The sequence below is a fragment of the Tubulanus polymorphus genome, chromosome 1, assembly GCF_964204645.1.
Source record: "Tubulanus polymorphus chromosome 1, tnTubPoly1.2, whole genome shotgun sequence".
NCBI classification, from domain to species: domain Eukaryota; kingdom Metazoa; phylum Nemertea; class Palaeonemertea; order Tubulaniformes; family Tubulanidae; genus Tubulanus; species Tubulanus polymorphus.
This window is the reverse complement of record NC_134025.1, coordinates 29,297,317-29,316,903: the sequence shown is the minus strand read 5'-3', so window position 1 is coordinate 29,316,903 and position 19,587 is coordinate 29,297,317. Positions and strand designations below refer to the sequence as shown.

At 39.6% G+C, this 19,587-nt stretch overlaps 3 protein-coding genes across 4 annotated transcripts; 1 reads left to right on the top strand and 2 right to left on the bottom strand.

Annotated features, from left to right (window-relative positions):
• Window positions 1-9,532: 9,532 nt before the first annotated feature.
• Window positions 9,533-10,562, bottom strand: LOC141915357 (uncharacterized). The gene is made up of 3 exons (XM_074806854.1): window positions 10,416-10,562; window positions 10,050-10,175; window positions 9,533-9,631 (listed from the first exon to the last, which is right to left on the bottom strand). The coding sequence occupies exons 1-3, from the start codon at window positions 10,560-10,562 to the stop codon at window positions 9,533-9,535; spliced, it is 372 nt and encodes a 123-aa protein (XP_074662955.1).
• Window positions 10,563-10,812: 250 nt separating this feature from the next.
• On the bottom strand, window positions 10,813-15,706 carry LOC141914727 (uncharacterized). 2 transcript variants are annotated; one of them, XM_074806004.1, is made up of 6 exons: window positions 14,899-15,706; window positions 14,367-14,624; window positions 13,506-13,748; window positions 12,056-12,656; window positions 11,476-11,736; window positions 10,813-11,196 (listed from the first exon to the last, which is right to left on the bottom strand). In XM_074806004.1, the coding sequence occupies exons 1-4, from the start codon at window positions 14,972-14,974 to the stop codon at window positions 12,631-12,633; spliced, it is 603 nt and encodes a 200-aa protein (XP_074662105.1). In that variant the 5' UTR covers window positions 14,975-15,706; the 3' UTR covers window positions 10,813-11,196; window positions 11,476-11,736; window positions 12,056-12,630. The 2 variants fall into 2 exon arrangements, with proteins under 2 accessions (XP_074662105.1, XP_074662103.1); XM_074806002.1 differs by having other exon boundaries at window positions 12,056-13,748.
• Window positions 14,783-17,462, top strand: LOC141914726 (alpha-amylase-like). Its single transcript, XM_074806001.1, has 5 exons — window positions 14,783-14,908; window positions 16,008-16,179; window positions 16,401-16,623; window positions 16,804-16,957; window positions 17,242-17,462. Exons 1-5 carry the CDS (start codon window positions 14,825-14,827, stop codon window positions 17,419-17,421), a joined length of 813 nt encoding a protein of 270 aa, XP_074662102.1. The 5' UTR covers window positions 14,783-14,824; the 3' UTR covers window positions 17,422-17,462.
• Window positions 17,463-19,587: the final 2,125 nt, after the last annotated feature.

Sequence of the window (19,587 nt, the reverse complement as noted above, 5' to 3'; positions counted from 1 at the left end):
AAAACAGCAAATCTGTTTCATTATTGATCATGATGAAGCATATAAACGCGTAGTAAAGGCAGGTGTGTGTGTATACAATACCGGGCTAGAACATAAATGAACAGCGTGTAATTTTTTAGCGCTGATGCTCATTCTAACGATTCATAAAAAAATACTACGATCCACTATGATTGATCCACGCACGTGCCTGATACACAGGTATCGGTTAAAGGGATAAAGATTACTCATTCACCACGTAATAAAAATGCTCTTTTCAAATGCTTCTTATCGAACCAGTTATACGGCTTACATTAACCATCGTTTCCATTAACTAATTGAGCACAACCAAATTTTTAGCTTCATTTATAGCTTTATCATCACCAACTCGCCGTAAAATAGTGAATCCGTTATTCATTCCTCATATTACTGATCATATCTTACAAACGCGTCCAAGTTCATTAATCTAGCAGAGTTCAGCAAAGCCGACTTTTAAAATGATAAGTAGATGTGTATTCATGTGAGCTTGTAACTTACCCAGATTTCGTGGAATCTTAGGACAATATGGAATGCGTCCGGATTGTCGAGTGAATACGTTGTTCGCGTTTTCCTTTTCGGTGAGCGTATTCCGTAATATCGGGTTTATATTTGTATTGATAATTCCGTTTTGAAATTTTCCAACGTTTTCTAACTTCAGCGCGGTACTGAGAATACTCGTAAACTTGTTCATGTTAATCCTGTTTCGGAGTAGTTTTCTAGTAATGTCGATCGAAGGAACCTTTTCACGCCATAATCGCCGTAACATTACGTCGAATTCGCGAAGTTGTCTTTTCAGTCTTTGAATCTCCTGAAATTTGTTCGTCCGCTGTCCGTTGACGTTGTGGACAACCAGTATCTGCGAAATTGTCAGCATGGCTACGATTATCAGAAGTAACATCAACAGAACGGGCGGGATGTCCCGCCCTTTGAAGAAACTCCCAGTCAGTGGTCTGAAAGCCATCCATCTCCGGGTGCTGTACATTCAGTTACAAAAAGCTGCGTCCAGAACTCTGGGAAGATAAAATCTCATATATCGAGAAAACTTAACTCAAAGCATCTCAGCTTTAACTGGTATCACTATAACACGATGATTTTACACGAACGCGGCTTGAAAACTGAATTGCAGATGAGTGATTATAGAATGTGATAGCTGAGTGAGAGAGAGAGAGAGAGGAAGGGCAACACGCGCCTGACTTAGTAGTTTCGTCAGATAATCTAACTGTTAGAGCATGCGTCGTATGAACCTTTACTGGTCTGGGACCGTACGGACGCAAACACGCGATTCGATACACGAACACGCACGACACACAAATACCTACTACGACTGATGCTGCTGAATTGTGATTTACGAACATATAGGAAATTGTAGAGTAGCAATATCGCTATATTATCGTGTAATATTACCTTCTGTAGTTATAAAACGACCTGACAACCGACGCTGCAAACATTACCGGTACGAGAGCAGACGACTTTCATACGGAAAGCACTTTGTATACAATTTGCCGTAATTACGTCGAAAACGAATGGAAAAAGTGATGAAACCGGGTCGCCGTTTAATAAATATAAAAGCGATGAATCATGGATGTTTGTGATGACACAAGTGACAATACGAGCTGGCTTATAGTAATAGTATTGCCTGCAACACAACATCACGCTACAGTACAAACCGATATTAAAAGTATGCGTGATTTATAACTGGTCCTTTATATCATGTCAGCAAAAATGTCATCGAATGTTTCCACGCATCTTGATATTTCGCGGCAACGACCGAGATTACAGTTACCGCTCACAACGGAATTTTCAACAAACAATGTATTCTTTGATTTTTCTATTTTCCATGTATATAATTATGCACACGTTATTTCACATTCGTTCATATTGAACTTTCTGTTTCATATTAAAACGAATTATTCCCAATCCGTATCGACGACGAAACCGTGTAGAAAACTATGTCCTCCGTATTCTACGAGCATAATCATGGATATTCATCATTTACATTCAGAGGTCGTCTGTTTCTTGAATATCCTACGATCGATATATATTTAGGATGCCGGGGGGTGTAGGTGACGTTCCGTTTCATTCACTTCATCAATTTCAAGTGTTATAGTGAATTGAACCTTTGCCGCCGGTGCAATCTATCATTTTCAATTCGCGTTATGAAACTATCAATTTGTTTCGACATACTAAACAGATAATATCCTACAGATCGATCATACGAGCAAATATTGTCGACCCGTTGAGGCCAGACTCATTAAAATAATGGCAACGAGTGAACAGTCACATTATTTCGGTGCCAATGGATTTCCAAACAGTAGACAGTGCGCGTAGTATTCAACATGACACAAACGCTTCTAATGCGATATGCGAAACAAGGGTACGATTTGTCAAATACGAAATAAAAATTCTCATAATTCCATTCTTTGGAGGTTGTTTTGTAATCGAGGGATCTAGAATAGGATTGATCATTCGGGCAGACGTCGTTTCAGCAATTGATTCATTTTTCAATCAGTCTTTACGTCCTGGTGTACCTGGTTTTGTAATCGAGGGATCTAGAATAGGATTGATCATTCGGGCAGACGTCGTTTCAGCAATTGATTCATTTTTCAATCAGTCTTTACGTCCTGGTGTACCTGGTTTTGTAATCGAGGGATCTAGAATAGGTTTGATCATTCGGGCAGACGTCGTTTCAGCAATTGATTCATTTTTCAATCAGTCTTTACGTCCTGGTGTACCTGGTTTTGTAATCGAGGGATCTAGAATAGGTTTGATCATTCGGGCAGACGTCGTTTCAGCAATTGATTCATTTTTCAATCAGTCTTTACGTCCTGGTGTACCTGGTTTTGTAATCGAGGGATCTAGAATAGGATTGATCATTCGGGCAGACGTCGTTTCAGCAATTGATTCATTTTTCAATCAGTCTTTACGTCCTGGTGTACCTGGTTTTGTAATCGAGGGATCTAGAATAGGTTTGATCATTCGGGCAGACGTCGTTTCAGCAATTGATTCATTTTTCAATCAGTCTTTACGTCCTGGTGTACCTGGTTTTGTAATCGAGGGATCTAGAATAGGTTTGATCATTCGGGCAGACGTCGTTTCAGCAATTGATTCATTTTTCAATCAGTCTTTACGTCCTGGTGTACCTGGTTTTGTAATCGAGGGATCTAGAATAGGTTTGATCATTCGGGCAGACGTCGTTTCAGCAATTGATTCATTTTTCAATCAGTCTTTACGTCCTGGTGTACCTGGTTTTGTAATCGAGGGATCTAGAATAGGTTTGATCATTCGGGCAGACGTCGTTTCAGCAATTGATTCATTTTTCAATCAGTCTTTACGTCCTGGTGTACCTGGTTTTGTAATCGAGGGATCTAGAATAGGTTTGATCATTCGGGCAGACGTCGTTTCAGCAATTGATTCATTTTTCAATCAGTCTTTACGTCCTGGTGTACCTGGTTTTGTAATCGAGGGATCTAGAATAGGTTTGATCATTCGGGCAGACGTCGTTTCAGCAATTGATTCATTTTTCAATCAGTCTTTACGTCCTGGTGTACCTGGTTTTGTAATCGAGGGATCTAGAATAGGTTTGATCATTCGGGCAGACGTCGTTTCAGCAATTGATTCATTTTTCAATCAGTCTTTACGTCCTGGTGCACCTACATTTTGATGAATTTCGTTTTTTTGATAATTCAAATTGAGAGGTTATAATTTATTCTACACGTCTCAGTGCGTTAGTAGCCGTTCTATTGTCTGAAATAAGTTTTTGAAATAGATCGACTCCAGTGAGGTTTTAAAGAACGCGGTTCGTGCTTCATTACTTGATGTCACCAGAGATTAGAGCTATAATACTTTAGAAGTTATCGTGTGACACCGGAGTACTTAGAACTTTGAGCGAATGTGTTTCTTAACTAAAATTGCTTTCCGCCATCAGTGAGAAAATTATGAAACAGTCTTTCGAAACCACTCAGCCAGAAATTGCTTTAAATAATTAGAGACGTTGTTCGCCGCAAAATGGGTTTTTTTTCTAGTGAAGTTGCGAGGATCGATAAATCCCAACCGCCGAGATCAGACTCGAATATCTCAAACACCGAGAGACAAACTCATTTCATCTACTATGGATTGTAGATCTGAGCAGAAAACTATCTTGGAAATCAATCATTTTTTTTCCGTCGATCGAAGCGTTTTCGTACAATTTCATCGAGGCCAAAATGTCAAAACGGACGTTAAACTGCGTGATTTATGCCTGAATGCTTCAGACGGCCACAGGGAGTCAAGGGCAATTGATTCGTAATCCCAGGCGCCCATTGCTAGTAAACGGTCGTCGTGTATGAGATTTAACGCGATGTTATAAGTCAAATGGTATTAGAGGAATATGTGGCAGTAGCGTTGACGTGTAGTTGTTACACATTAATTAATGTACTTCGATGTATCCTGACTTCTACATCGAGGTCTTTCATCGCGTCTATTCAGCCGTAATAATGAACTTCCCTTTCTCTCTCCCTGGTGGTGTTTTGGTAAATCAGCCACGTCCATTAATTTGATACCGCCAGTTCCGGTATCGCTGCACAGGAACCGTCACATCCGTTACGTCGTCACATCTCTCTCGTTACGAATGACTTGAAATGCGTTGATTTTCGAAAAAGATTATTAATCCGGGGCTAATAACTCAACGAAACGATATCGAGCACAAGAAACTAGGTATATATATATATAAATGATGCTATAAATCATTGGTTTTCCAATCTTCCAATCTGTCGTCATTTATACATTCTTGAACGGCGTTTAAAACACCGAAGTGTGACTTATAGCAAAATTGCGTTATCGCCATAACTAACTCGGTATTTTTCGACTTGGTTTCTGAACTTTAAATCAGAGGTGTGAACTTGATTGCAGATCAATGCATATGTCCATTATATACGAGGGAAATCCCTCAGTAATTCAGCCAAAGATGAAACGTTCACGAATAAAAGTGTACATATATTTAAGCAACGTTTCGGCTGAAGACTATTAGCCATCATCACGTGTACTGTATGATGGTATGATGATCTTTAGCCGAAACGTTGCTCAAATATATTTACACTTCTATTCAAGAACTTTTCATCTTTGGCTGAATTACTGAAGGATTTCTCTCATCTTATACGGGTATTGTGTATCTTTTCGACTTATGACCATGATACGTGCATATTCCTGTCAACAAAGACCATGCTATTTAATAAAGTTTGAAACTATGGACATTCACCACTTGGAGCGCAGGCGGTTCGAGTCTTACAGCTTTATGAATTAACGATGCGACTGTCTTATGCTTTAAGCATCATCTGTTGTTATCAGGCAAGAATAATCGTTGCTACTGACGTTTATTCACATCGTTTCAATAGATAGATGGCGGATGAGGGATCCCTGGCAACTTGCATCACTTTCAGAATCATCGATATCTTACGGTCAAATGATGGATGAACTAATCTTATAACTGACCGTATATCATATCAGGCTGGAAAATTCAAATCAAGGTCATCTTTATCAACAAAACCTATGCCACCTCATGTAGACCGTGCTGCTCGGTAAAGAATAACATAAGAAATGAACAGTTATCATTTGGGGTCGGCATTACGGGTTGATTTTAAATTCAGATATAAGAAGTACTGGGAAATGAAGAATATTGTAGCAAAAAATGTTGAATAAAAAATAGTGGATTTTTAAAAGAACTTATAAGGGCAAATTAATGCACATTTCACCTTTAGAGCTAGATTTCAACTGGAAACAGTGCAGCTTGATTCTGGACGTCTACGGTTAACCTAATAAAGCGGGATTTAGAGAGCGGACGGTCGAAGTGCAACCAATTTCCTCAGAAATCGATAGGAATCTCATTGATTAATGTTTTTATCTGTTTATTGCAGTAGAAGCTTCGTAGATTCATATACGATGATGGATCGGGTAATTGGGAGCATCGTCCTGCAGCTAAAAATAACACCATTTTATGCATATAGAAAAACAGAACGAGTCGGTAACGAGCTGGCAAAAAATGAATAGATATTCGAGAGTGCCAAACAGACAAAACTGAATATCCCATGTATAAATCGCTTTATAGATTTGTTTTCGTCCTTCGCAGTTGAATTACCGCGAATTTATACTTTTTCTACACGTCTTACGTCTCTCCGATATCATTCTCCAACTCGCTGTGGTCTTCGGGAGGAAATTATGGATTTTTCCGAAATTGATTTCATTATTCCTAGTCGAGTAGACGTAAGTGTTTGCTTATAAACGTATATTTCAGCAAATACGACCGTCATGTGAAGAAAGGAGTGCTAGGGGACTAGGAGAGGTCTTGTGTATAACGCAGCCTACCTACAGATTTCAGCTTCGTATAAACATTCTATCGAATAAATATCACTGCCAAACGTAAAATCGACGGGTATAGAACCGTCTGAATCGATGAAGCTACACGCACCGTCTTCAAAGGATCTTAATGCGCAACATATCCGCAAATAGAAGACGATCATATCAGAAACTCCGAAGAAAGTACATCACGTAGTCAATCCACGCTTGGCTATACTTTGTATGATATATCGATACCAAACCTTAGAACTGACTTAAAAAAAACATCCGTGTTTTAGTATTTGGTTAAACTTACCTAAACTCGGGGGAATCGCCTCGCAATATGCCATTTTCTGCTGATGGTATTTCCTCAAATGTCGACTTAAATCCTTAGTAATGTCATCATTCATGGAATATCGTAAACTTCGATCGAATGCCAAATTATGCTTCCTGAATCCCCAGAAAAACTTAGGAATAATCCTAATTTTTTTCGAATTGCTGATTATCCTCCGAAATTTGCTTTTGTTAATCTCGTTCTGCAGTAGTTTCTCGTGAAGTTCCACCGATGGAATGTTCTGTCTAATCAGACTTTTTATCGTAGCGTCGAATTCTCGCAATTCCATTTGAAGTTTTCTGATATGCGCAATGCCGCGTCCGTAACGACTATTGTGGACGACAAGGATTTGCGATAAAGTCAACATTATCAGAACGATCAGAAACAAAAGAAGAAGTACCGGTGGGATATCCCTCCGTTTAAACAGAGAACCACTAACAGGGCGGATAGCCATCCATCGTCTGTTCGTATACATTCAGCATATAGAAAAACAACTAACTAGTCTTCGCTTTCAAGATCGCTTTATAAATGTATCATCGAGCCATTAAACACTTCGAATCGCTGCTCCGGCGAATGTTATAAATTGATGAACGAAGAACAACTCGAAGAATTATACTTTTGTGGCTCAGCATTCTTGCAATGTCGACAGAACTGTCGATAGCGTTAAGTCATATACACCGTCTGCAACTAATCGACTTCCAACCGTAACAAATTAAATTCATTCAATTAAATTCAACTCGACTCTACTTCCAGCGATGTATCGAAAATAAAACGATTGTTGTTCATGAATTGATTACCATTTGAAAAGAGCAGGCAAGTTTTCCCGTTGTTTTATCTAGATGTCCCTAAACTAAACGCATTCAACAAATCCTGTAAAATGTCAGTACTATGCGTGTAATCCGACTTCTAAAACAGCCGAGTACAATAATGCGTCCCGCATCTAGACGATATTTAGATAACTAAACCTCTACATTTCGTGCCGGCAATGAACAGTGAATAAATCTGATGAGCGCCTTAGAAATCCTACCTGAATTAAAGCGATAGTAATCATTAACGGGTAGCGTGTTGAATAAGTTTCTCAGTGCGAATTCCAATCGTAATTGCAGTAATTAGAAACTGCTCGACAAAGCCTTTTAAGTGTTCAGTATCGTGACAGAATACGCGCTTCAATTACCCGTCGACCCGGTCTCAATATCTTCTCTTACTATCGGTAGAAGTATCAGGTAGCATCTTGTCATCGCCATTGTTAATTTTGGCATCAACTGGTGCTTCTTGTCGTTAAGAGCAAATTTTAAACCAATCGCGGCCGCCATCGATTTGTTGTCAGCTACAAAACATCTGTCAAATGGACGAGAAATCCCTGGATGTCGTGGAGCAACGGCCGCCCGTAGAAACCCAATCCCGGAACATAATCCGACTTAAGATCGGTGGTTCCACGTCGATCGTATTCATCTAATTTTATCTATTGCTTCTGATTGGTGAAACGGCAAATGATAAATAACGGGCACATATCGAGCAAATGTCGCTTCTTTAAAAAATCCCCGCGATTACCCAACATATAGTGAATTATTCATAGAAAAGAAAATAGACACAGGTTGGAATCGAAAAAAAACTATTTATGCAACATCTATTACAATTAAGTATTGACGTGATTTAAACTAATGATAAAATGCAGTTCATTTATCAATCTACAAATCATAAATCATTCTCGCCTTATCTGTGAGATCTTTTATATGACAAAAACCACTATGTACTAATTTAGAAGATTAAAATCAGAATTTATCTATCAAAATGGAGGAGACGATGTTTGGAACTCGCTTTCTACAGATCAGGTGTCAAATATGATCTTGTTGCTATCAACTGGGCGGTTGCTCCTAAATCAAGGGATATGCTTTATCAATAAACGATGAGGTGAATCGATGGAAATACTCAGTAAAAGTTGCAGATCGACACAAATACATTGAAACGCTTGGAACGAGGAATCGAATTGTTTGCATATTGAGTTAATTTCGAATGAAATGATTGCTTGTATCCGTTCGTTATAGCAGTGATATCTGTTTGCGTCAGCTCCGTATTGACATTTCTGTTTGATTCGAGATCAATCTATTTTTAATCTCGCCTTTTGTCGTTAACGACATCGATAAAGCGCATTTTACAACCGAATCCCGCGTGAATTCAAGCAAAGATTGCTATCAACTATAAATTACAGCTTTCTGATGCCCCGATCACGTTGCTATATCGTATGATATAGGATATGGTTTGCTGCGTTGGGTTTTATTGAATGTTCTCCTCGGCGGTGACGGTTTCAATTATTTTTAGCCCTTTCCGACACGTAATTCGTGTTTAATTAAAAGACCTCGCCAAAAGCGGCTGTCGATATGCGAATTGATGGATGGGATCGCGTCATCGAATTGAATTCTCACTACGAAAAAGCGACGCAACAAAAATGGCGCCTGTAATTTTGTGATAAGAAATTTACCCTAGCGAAACTCATAGTACCAGACTTATGAGCATAAATAATCTACACGAGAGCTTTATTGGTTCCGCACTGTGGAAAATTGTGTATAACATGTATAACAGGACAGCCATATTCTACAGCCTAGTAAAACAACTAATCGTACTTTTCTCGCTTAGATCAGTTGTGTCCTGTATAAGCGAGAATGCCTCGTAAGAATCGGTCGAAATCCTCCTGGTGAAACAGAAAAACACTCTCGGGTGTAAGATTTGGATTTTCCCCAACAGATCAGTGAGTGGAGTATAGGATAGTTCGGATGAAAACAGAAACGAAACATTGTAAGCGCGTGACAAATTAGTTTTTACTTGAAATCAAATATCCAATCAGCAGTGCTTAAGCAAAATAATGTTAAACAAATCGATTCATTGAGGATTGTCAAGAAAATCTATTTGAAATGGAATAAAACCAATAACCATCGCAGCCTGGCGCATCCTTCCTTTCACTGTCGATCGTATCTCATTCTGGAAAATTGATCACACAGGAGAAATGAATGACGGATCAAAAATGTGGGGTGAATAATGAGGACTCCTCAGTCGACTGTGGCAATCGAGGATTCCGCTTGTGGCAAGCGAGGACCCACCAGGTGTCGATAGCGTGCGTTCGGACAACGATTCTCAGATTCAATCAAAATATTTCCATAATTTCTCAAATTCTATTGGAGATGAATGACAAATCGAGCTAATCTATCTAAAGTTTATCAAGAGACATGATTTGTCTTATTTCTGGGAAGCTAAAACGAAGATTTATTTGAAAATGAACTTATTTGCTCGGGTTGTCCTATGTCCTATAGTTACGCACGCCATCTAGCGGGATAGTTGGTAACACAGAGTCCTCGTTATTGATAACAATTTACTGGATATTTAGATGATTAATTCTTACCGATTGAGTAATTTCTTTGAGTAGATCTCTTCTCTCGCGTATTCGTTCCATCCAACCTCTGAAGCGTGTAATAGGACCGGGACCTAAACTCCATAAGTCATCATACGAATCATCGGAGATCGAATCCTTTAAACATATATAAATATCTCATATTTTCTTCTGAATTGAGATCGTGGAAATTTTTAGGAAAAAGGTTTTTGCAAATTCTTAAGTAATATTCTTCATATTTTCTTTCTTTGATATCAGAGGGCTGTTTTTAAAGCAATACATCATTATGTGTCATCTATGAGGATCAGCTATATCAAGCCGTTAATCATTCATTTTGTAAGAATTCTATATGAGAATAAGATCATATCTTAAACAGACCTGTGAGTCAGCGGATTTGGCTCTCAAAACTAATCGAACGTGCGAATGAAAGATAGTGGTGCCCAGATCTCCGTCACCTAGTCCTTTCCGACCCTTCGTCCGACGGCAGGCGTGTCTAGGCTGATTTTTAACATCGAACGACGCCATCGTTTTCTGATTGCGTTGCAGCATCAAAGAGTCGGACTTGCTGTTTCGTGTGTCGATCGGGGCCGGTCGTACATCAGGATCGGAGGATGATATTCCGACTTTTTTTCTTTTTCGCGGAAAACAAAACAATCCACAATCAAGTCCCATTGCACGCGTTACTCTTAGAAACAGTTGCTATGTCTCATTGAGGTAACCAATGGCACCATCGGTAATTCCCATGGTCGTCAGAATGATAAGAAAAACCTCGAGTTATTTAATTGTTTTATTGAAACGATATTGTTACATTAAAGAAAGCTTACGTTTGTAGAACGGAATGAAGTGGCTGGTGTTGAAAATGATCAAATATTCGATTTGTAGTTAACCGATAATTTTGCTTTTACTTTACAGTTAGTAAACGTTAAAATGTCAACATTATTTGGGGAGTCGTTGGTTTCCGCCAGATGGCAGGTCAATTCCGTGGCGCAATACGCAAAATACTGACACTTCGCTTGTCGAGAGCACCATACCGCACAAGCCGTAGTACTTCTTATCGAATATGCAGTAGCATATATCATGAAAGTTGATGTCGTTGCTTTATGAACTTCAGTCTGTAATCCAAATGATGTTCCAATCATACTGTTTACCATCGTCGAATCTATAAGACAAAATTGTGTTTACTTTAAATATGTCGGGAATTGTTATATGTCAGTTACCTTCTTAACCCCGCCTATGTAAGCCCCGCATGAATTTATGCTGTAGCGAGTAGATAAATAAATCAGAGTTTACTTAGACACCAAACAGTTTGGTCGTTGTTCACCTCTACGGCGGTCTTGCTTATCATACTCAAACCTGGACCATTTAATGTGGCAATCATAGCCCACAAAATACCAAAAATACAGCTTCATAACGGATTCTACCACACTCTCATGCTTACCACTAGCACATCGTCTTTCCAAATAGTCGCTTGAAATAGCGCTTATTAATCGTCCGGGTTTCTCCTTTGCGTTCGTTAAAGAATGGCGACAACTTGCGAAATCATTAACAAATTCAGCTGAACGGCAAATATAATCTTTGGCTACGTAACAGGCGTTAATGCATTCCTGGCGAGTCATTACACCAGTTAGTACATTGAAGTTGTAACTATTCAGGTAGTGTTGAGGATACTCGATCATTGCATCAATGGGAACACACATACCTAAAATGGTTATTTCAAAACATAAACATTCATTAATTGTAATAAGGTGATAACGGTAGAGACGTTTCTGATAACATCGGGATCCAGTTTCATATCAGTGAGTTTGAGTTAACTCTTAGTTAACACAATTGGGAACCTGGTGGATCCTCGCCTGCCATGAGTGGAATCCTCGATTGCCACAGCAGCGGTACGGGTTGACTTAACTGTTAAGTAAAGTTTTAACCCAGAATTGTGGAACTGTAATCGGTTTCACGGCTATGGTTTTGACAGCTATATTTCGAATAATAAAACACGAACTAATAAATGCGATTCTACTCACCATCGTACGGAGATGTGGAAATTGCGTGATTTCTGCACATAACTATTACCAAAAAAACTCCGATTCGAGATAATGTATCCATCATAGTACATATTATTCTGTCGGTTCTATTAAAACTAGAGCTCTCTCCAAACATACGCTCTCAACGTGTTTGCTTCTTTTGAAATGGCGCAAAGTTTTTAATCTACCAATTCATTATTTTTTGCATGCAAAAAATCTCATAAGCGCTACGAGCGTAATTAAACTTTAAGACACAATGAAAACAAGCCATGACGCCGTGAGGAATTTTATTTCACGAGTAATTGTTATTCAAATTAAGGGCGATACGTCATTTTCTCGCCGCTTGCGTTCGAACCCCGTGTGTTGTCGATTTTGCGAATAGTTTTTCTATGAGCTGTCAAATTAGAATTACCGTATAGCCAACCAATACATTTTTTTCTAATTTTGAAATTGTCATTTAAAAACGACCCGCTGAAATTCCCATATGAATAAACACGTTAGAAGGTGGCACTGTGCGTAACGTCTGTAGATTTCAATGAGATTATTATTGGACAGATTTAGATGGTAACATGATTTTAGATTCCACCCAAGAAAGAAGAACCTAAATGCAAGTTCACATAAAACACAACATTAAGAATGAAAAAATAGGGTCTGAAATGTTTCCTTAACAGTTTTATAGATAGTTTCGGCTAAGGCCGTTTTTATCATTAGAAAGATTACGGATCCGCCGCAGAATTCTTCTAATTCTTAGTATAAAATCCTTGTGATCTCTAAGTGTAGCCCACATTTTCTTGTTACATTGTTTCTCTGTATATTATATAATATCAATCATGTAATAATGTAACAACCAAATGATGAATAAATACTACTAAATACTAAATACAAAAATTAAAAAAATATTCTTATATTTTTTTCCCGCCGCTATTTCTAAAACATAGATGAAAATAAAAATAGCCATTCATAATCTTTTCAACTGCCACACGATCTTTTGATATCACACACAAATTTATAAAGTTGGGGCGGACAATGGTGCTCTAATGGATATATTTGTCAGGATCGTTCAATAAATGGTGGCGTCAGTTATACGTGTAGGTAATAAATAGACAACGTAGACCTCCAAAATAAAGTGATTTTTATCCCCCTCCCCGATCACTGAATAAGCAATGAATTCAAGTTTAAAAACAAAAAAATATTTTTTTTCTTATTTTTTCCCGCTTCCGCAATCATTTCAAGTCCATCGAATCCGTAATCCAACTTATTGTAAAAAATGGCCTAACAGTTACTTATAGGAATACCGGAAGATGGCTGTGTATTAAGATAAAGTCGAAACGTTCTGGCTCAAGGAAACATTTCGAGCTCTATTTTCATTCTTAGTGTTGGATTGTCTAAGTGGTTTAATCATTGAAAACAAATTATTTAGCCGTCACGGATAACTTCGCTCGCAATTTACACTTATCCTTCAGAGTGAATATATCGACCATTGGTGTTGTTCCGCTTATATATGCCGCTAGGTGGCACGATTTATCAGTCGCGCAATGAGCAAAATATTGACAATTCGACTGTTGTGCGCATCTCATTGCGCAGACCCTCGTGCTCGATTCGCTAACTGTCGAGTAAACTCTGAAATCGTATTCGATTTGATTCCGAGGCGGTCCAAACGATGTCCCGATTACGTGCGTCATAAGAAACTCATCTAAAAACGATTAAAATAACACAATTTTAGAAGAGATGAAGAATATCAACGCGATCAGTCAGTCGCGTTGCAGGAGTTTGGTGAAAATAACCAGGGGCGTAGCTGAGAGGTTCGTTGGGTTCGTTGGGTTCGAAATGTCCGCCCTTTGAGTGAAAAAATTAAATACAGTGGAACCTCGTTACAAGTTCAGGGGACGGATACAACATCCATGTATCAACTTCATTGTAAAACGCGAAGGAAGTCAAAGGTTATGGGTTATCACCAATTTCATTGAGAATTCTAGTTGTCAAACATTTCGAAACCAAAAAAGTCTAAAGAACCTACCCAAACTGAATAGTAAAATAGCCTCACTCTGGCGTGGAGAATCAGTTTGTAACCCGTTATATACGGATTTGATTTGTCAAAAACTTAAAATCAAAAGAGCCGACATTTCGACGTTTATGATCCCTAGCGAGAGTTCGAGACGTCGTTTCTTTTCATTTCGATTTTTGATAAAATAGTATTCGCTTCTTAATCTTTATACTTTGTTTATAGCGGGTTATTAACTTACTGTCTAAACTGAAGTCTGTCTACGCCCCTTAGAGCGTCCTCAATGCGATTGAATGAAAGATACTTAACTAGTTGCGCATTCCCGTTCAGAGAAATTGTTATCGTTCGATGTTTTTAAACGGTCTGGCCATTCAACTGAGTCGGAAAGCGATTGTCGACACCGTTTGCGCTTCGTGTACTCAACTGAGCGACAGATGTAAGTCGATGCCGATATGCAAGCGTCTCTGCACTGTCCTTCAGAGGCAACATCATCGATCGAAATATAATTCAACGATTCTAAATAATGTTTTGGTTTAACGCGCATTTTATCAGTAGGAAAACAATACCCTGGAAATAGTAGATAAGAAATACCAAATTATCTTCGCTTTTGACGGCGATTTTATCGACCACAATGACGAAATAAAATGCGGAGATGCATTTCAGATAAAACGACAGGATCATCTCAATTTTCTGTTCAATTCCATGATGTTTATGCTAAGAATATTAAAATTTCAATTCCGATGAAATAGTCAAGTTCGTAAGCGGTGATGTTGATCGGTAGCTTGGTTTATTTTGTCAAAAAGAAGATTGCAGAAATAAGGAGTAAATATATCATCCTTACCCGAAAAACCGTACGTAGCGCCGGATAATGCTGTAACGCTGATCCAAATCCAGGCCAACATTCTTAAGCTAATCATGGCATCATCAGGTGAAAACGTTTCGATAAATTCTCCAATTGTTACCGCGTCCTGATATTGAATGTTATTGCCACGAAAACTATCAGTCTTCGACAGTGAGGACCTAGACGGAAATGGCGAGTGTGGCTTTAATTAAATCTTCACCTCCATAATCATGCTCGCTGGAATTTTATTCGCAGGCAATATTGTTATTTAAATTTCGCCATCATAATCTTCGCACATCAATCTGCGTATAACTCCACAGGTTGAAGAATGATCAGTTTCGCCGATTCTTTGATTATACTTTGGAAATTATAGTTTCCCGAGATATTATTCGACGATAAATCACAGAGTGGTGTTTTGGACGATGGGAACACGCGAATAGTCGCGTGCTGTAAATTGAAGGGAATATAGAACTATTCACGACACGGAGTCTATCGTAATGGCACTTCGTTTAATTCACCTTGCCGTTTAGATATCGCGTTTCATTGCGGAAATACATCGACGTCATTTCGTTTTGTTTACATTTCGACAACTTAAACGTTTGAGTACCCCCTATTCTAATGTATCGATATTTACTTAAATTGTTTACTGAATATTAAACGAATATAAAGCATCTCGAAACGGGCCGAGATGACGGAGAAAATACATTCCTCTAAAGAATGTCTCTATCGAGTGAGGTTTTTAGGTTCGTCAAAATTCCGATGAGACAAAAACTCTCTATATAGTCAGAGTCCGTCGTAACGCTGCCACTGTTCCGCTCAATCTAACGCAAATTCAATGAAAATAGCATTTTTTTTCGCTCTGAAATTACGTAATTCATGTTGATTATTTATCTGGCCCTTATCGCAGCCGCTGCCTGTAGTTTGCGGATGAGTCAGTTTATTTTGCTAATGCGTTTGCACCGATATTTCCTGACCAAAAATCTCGCCTACTTCGTCTCTTCCGGGTCGTGAATAGGACATATGTTCCTCGCATTTCACGCGATATCTCCGCAGTTTCAGATATCACAATTTACATCATGATATCGTCTCTTCTCCTTCTCTATTTATAGAACGAATTCTACACGATCGTGGCCTCAGATAGCGTTGTGAAAATGTCACTAACACCGGGTTTAGTACTGTTAGTTCTATGTTTTACCAGTGTTTGGTCAGCGGGTAACTGGAGACGCACGATAATATTCGTCCAGATTCCGAAAGGCAGTGATAATGTGTTCATCCGAGGAGGTAGGCTTCATCCTGCATAATATTGCACTATTGATTGTTTGCGTAAATGAAGAATTTTTTGAAATATGAAGGGATATACAAACAAATTGATTGCGTTAAAGCCAGAAGCAAGAAAATAATGTTGTATGCGATATTTTTTTCAAATGCGCGGAGAACTTAGCAACACTCATCCAGCGATGAAATATTTAGATGTAAAGTCATTTTATCCAAATGTTTCGCAGGTACGTCACGACCTGTATGTAAACCCGGTGACGCTAGTAAAGACCCGTGTGCCATTGCCATAAAACACAACATCAATCCAGAATATTTCTCATTGAGCGTCAAATATAGTAGATGGACAAAGGAAGACAAATACCTAGACTGGTGGGGACCGGAATTTGATCAATATGCCGTTCGTCATCTCGGGGAAGCTGCCGGGACCCCGTTAACTCCGACTACGAACGTGTAAGTTGTGGCAACATAATAAACAAGTATGAGTTTTAGTCTTTCACGTGTTATTGAAGATCGGAACCATCTACAAGGTCACCACATTTCATTAATATAATCAAACAATACTCCTTCCTAATAAAATAAGGATTCTATTGGTAACGATAATTCACTCGCAGATTTTGATGCCTATTTCAGTAAACCTAAAGGCGAAAGTAAAATGTGGAAAGATCCTACAGTGAAACTGTATGGATTCGGTTATACGCCACTCAATAAATACGGCGACGACTATTGGATGTTTGATGCCGATGTGAACTGCGAACAGACGATCGATGGAATGTTTGAATTCAAGGTCAGTAACCGCCAAATGGAGAATGATAAATATCGAACATTATGACTAATGTGTCGTGAGAGGGTAAACCTAAATCACAGTTAATCCGTTAGAAATTTTCAGTTCCAAAACCGATATTTAGCACTGGTCTACGACCAATTATCTTTGTTTCGCTGCAAAACGATAATTTAACGATGAAGTAGCGGATTCGGATCCCACGGGTTTATTGATGAAGGGTAGAAAACTCCCCAGTAAGGCCGCAATCCTCAACGTTGCAGTTAATGTTTTATTTTCATTTTTCGAAGGTTTTCATGAAAGACACGGGTAAATGGGAGAATGACGTTCATCAAACTCAATGTTCAGGAGCGAAAGGAGGTAAACAAATCAACAGCGGAAACCACGTGGCGCGATGTGGAATGATCAACGTGTTTCATTATAACCAAGATGGCTGCTATTATGAAGCTGTTCCCGATATCGGCGTATAATTATTTGATTGGAAACAATAAAATACACTTATTGTAAAGAATTGTTCTTATTCTAATGTTTCATCTCGTAAACCTGGATGGAATCTTTAACCTGATGCTTCAGGAAACGTTTTAAAGAAGATTTTTCTTCAAGAAGATGTATAAACGACTGTCAGACAAGACGCATTTGATAGAACAAGTATTTCTAATCACGATGACGTAGAGGAATGACTCTGATTCCTATATTTCTCATCACGTTAGGCGTATACATGTACGAATGGTTAATATCACGCCTTTATACGTGAAGCACTTGATAACAACCAAACCAGTTACGTTTAAACTTTTGTATTACTTTGGTTTTAGGCAAAAAAGAGGCAACAATAAATTAATTCTGGGATCAGCAAGAATAACGTCTTCTATAAGACATTAATCTTAGCACAATCTAAATGTCACGAATATCAGGCGTAGATAAGCGGAAATGTTGCCTAAAAAAATTTTGTCGCCCGATACCAGCGATCGTAATCTTCCAAGATAAGCAACTATACCCTCAGAATATTTTTGAAAAAATCAACCATAGATTATACGCATAGCACATCTATACCGGCAACATCATCAGCATTTCATAGAAAGAGTAAAGACAGGTGTTACCATAGTAACTTCTATCCGTATCTTTTAATCGGCGCGTCTGATAAATCTGTAGTCGAGCGACATTGATCAGGAACAACACACAACGAAGGGTAAGGGTAAGTCCTCTCCGTTTTATCAATCCGATACAGCTGCCTGAATCAATCATATTTCCGAAAGAAATTGGCTAATACAATTAATACACGAATTGAATGTTCTGGTGTTATTTACATTGAAAAATTGATTAATTTGTGTACAAAAAAATGGAACGCTATAGAATATAATGCGATCAAGTCTCATTCACAGCATGTTGTTGTATTCTGCCGCGCTTTTCGTAAACTGGACAATTTTAATTTTGAGATGAATGAGTGAAAATCGTCGACTCACGAAACGCTCTATGCCGTATTCTATAATTCAGTCACAAGCAGTAATGCTGGGTATCTATTCTTGTCTAAATTGAACAGACTGGAAATGCCTTTGGCATATGACATATATATATATACATCAAGCTTACTTTGATATCTATTAGTTAAGTCATTGATTCTGCTGTACTACTAAATCGGGTGGAATGAAATGTCACAAAATAGATAAAACCCACATAATTCAATCCCATAAAAAACGATATCAAATGTTTAGAAATGCCTTCACGAACCCGATACCGTGCCCCAGCAGGTCACGAACCCGATACCGTGACCCAGCAGGTCACGAACCCGATACCGTGCCCCAGCAGGTCACGAACCCGATACCGTGCCCCAACAGGTCACGAACCCGATACCGTGCCCCAGCAGGTCACGAACCCGATACCGTGCCCCAGCAGGTCACGAACCCGATACCGTGCCCCAGCAGGTCACGAACCCGATACCGTGCCCCAGCAGGTCACGAACCCGATACCGTGCCCCAGCAGGTCACGAACCCGATACCGTGCCCCAGCAGGTCACGAACCCGATACCGTGCCCCAGCAGGTCACGAACCCGATACCGTGCCCCAGCAGGTCACGAACCCGATACCGTGCCCCAGCAGGTCACGAACCCGATACCGTGCCCCAGCAGGTCACGAACCCGATACCGTGCCCCAGCAGGTCACGAACCCGATACCGTGCCCCAGCAGGTCACGAACCCGATACCGTGCCCCAGCAGGTCACGAACCCGATACCGTGCCCCAGCAGGTCACGAACCCGATACCGTGCCCCAGCAGGTCACGAACCCGATACCGTGCCCCAGCAGGTCACGAACCCGATAGCGTGCCCCAACAGGTCACGAACCCGATACCGTGCCCCAGCAGGTCACGAACCCGATAGCGTGCCCCAGCAGGTCACGAACCCGATACCGTGACCCAGCAGGTCACGAACCCGATACCGTGCCCCAGCAGGTCACGAACCCGATAACGTGCCCCAGCAGGTCACGAACCCGATACCGTGCCCCAGCAGGTCACGAACCCGATACCGTGCCCCAGCAGGTCACGTTGCGTACGTCGTCTTAAGGTCAGGTAATTGGTAATTGTTTCGTTTCTAATGACAACTGTCGGGTATAAGGCATTGGTTAATTAGCGCTTGCCGCTTCCAAT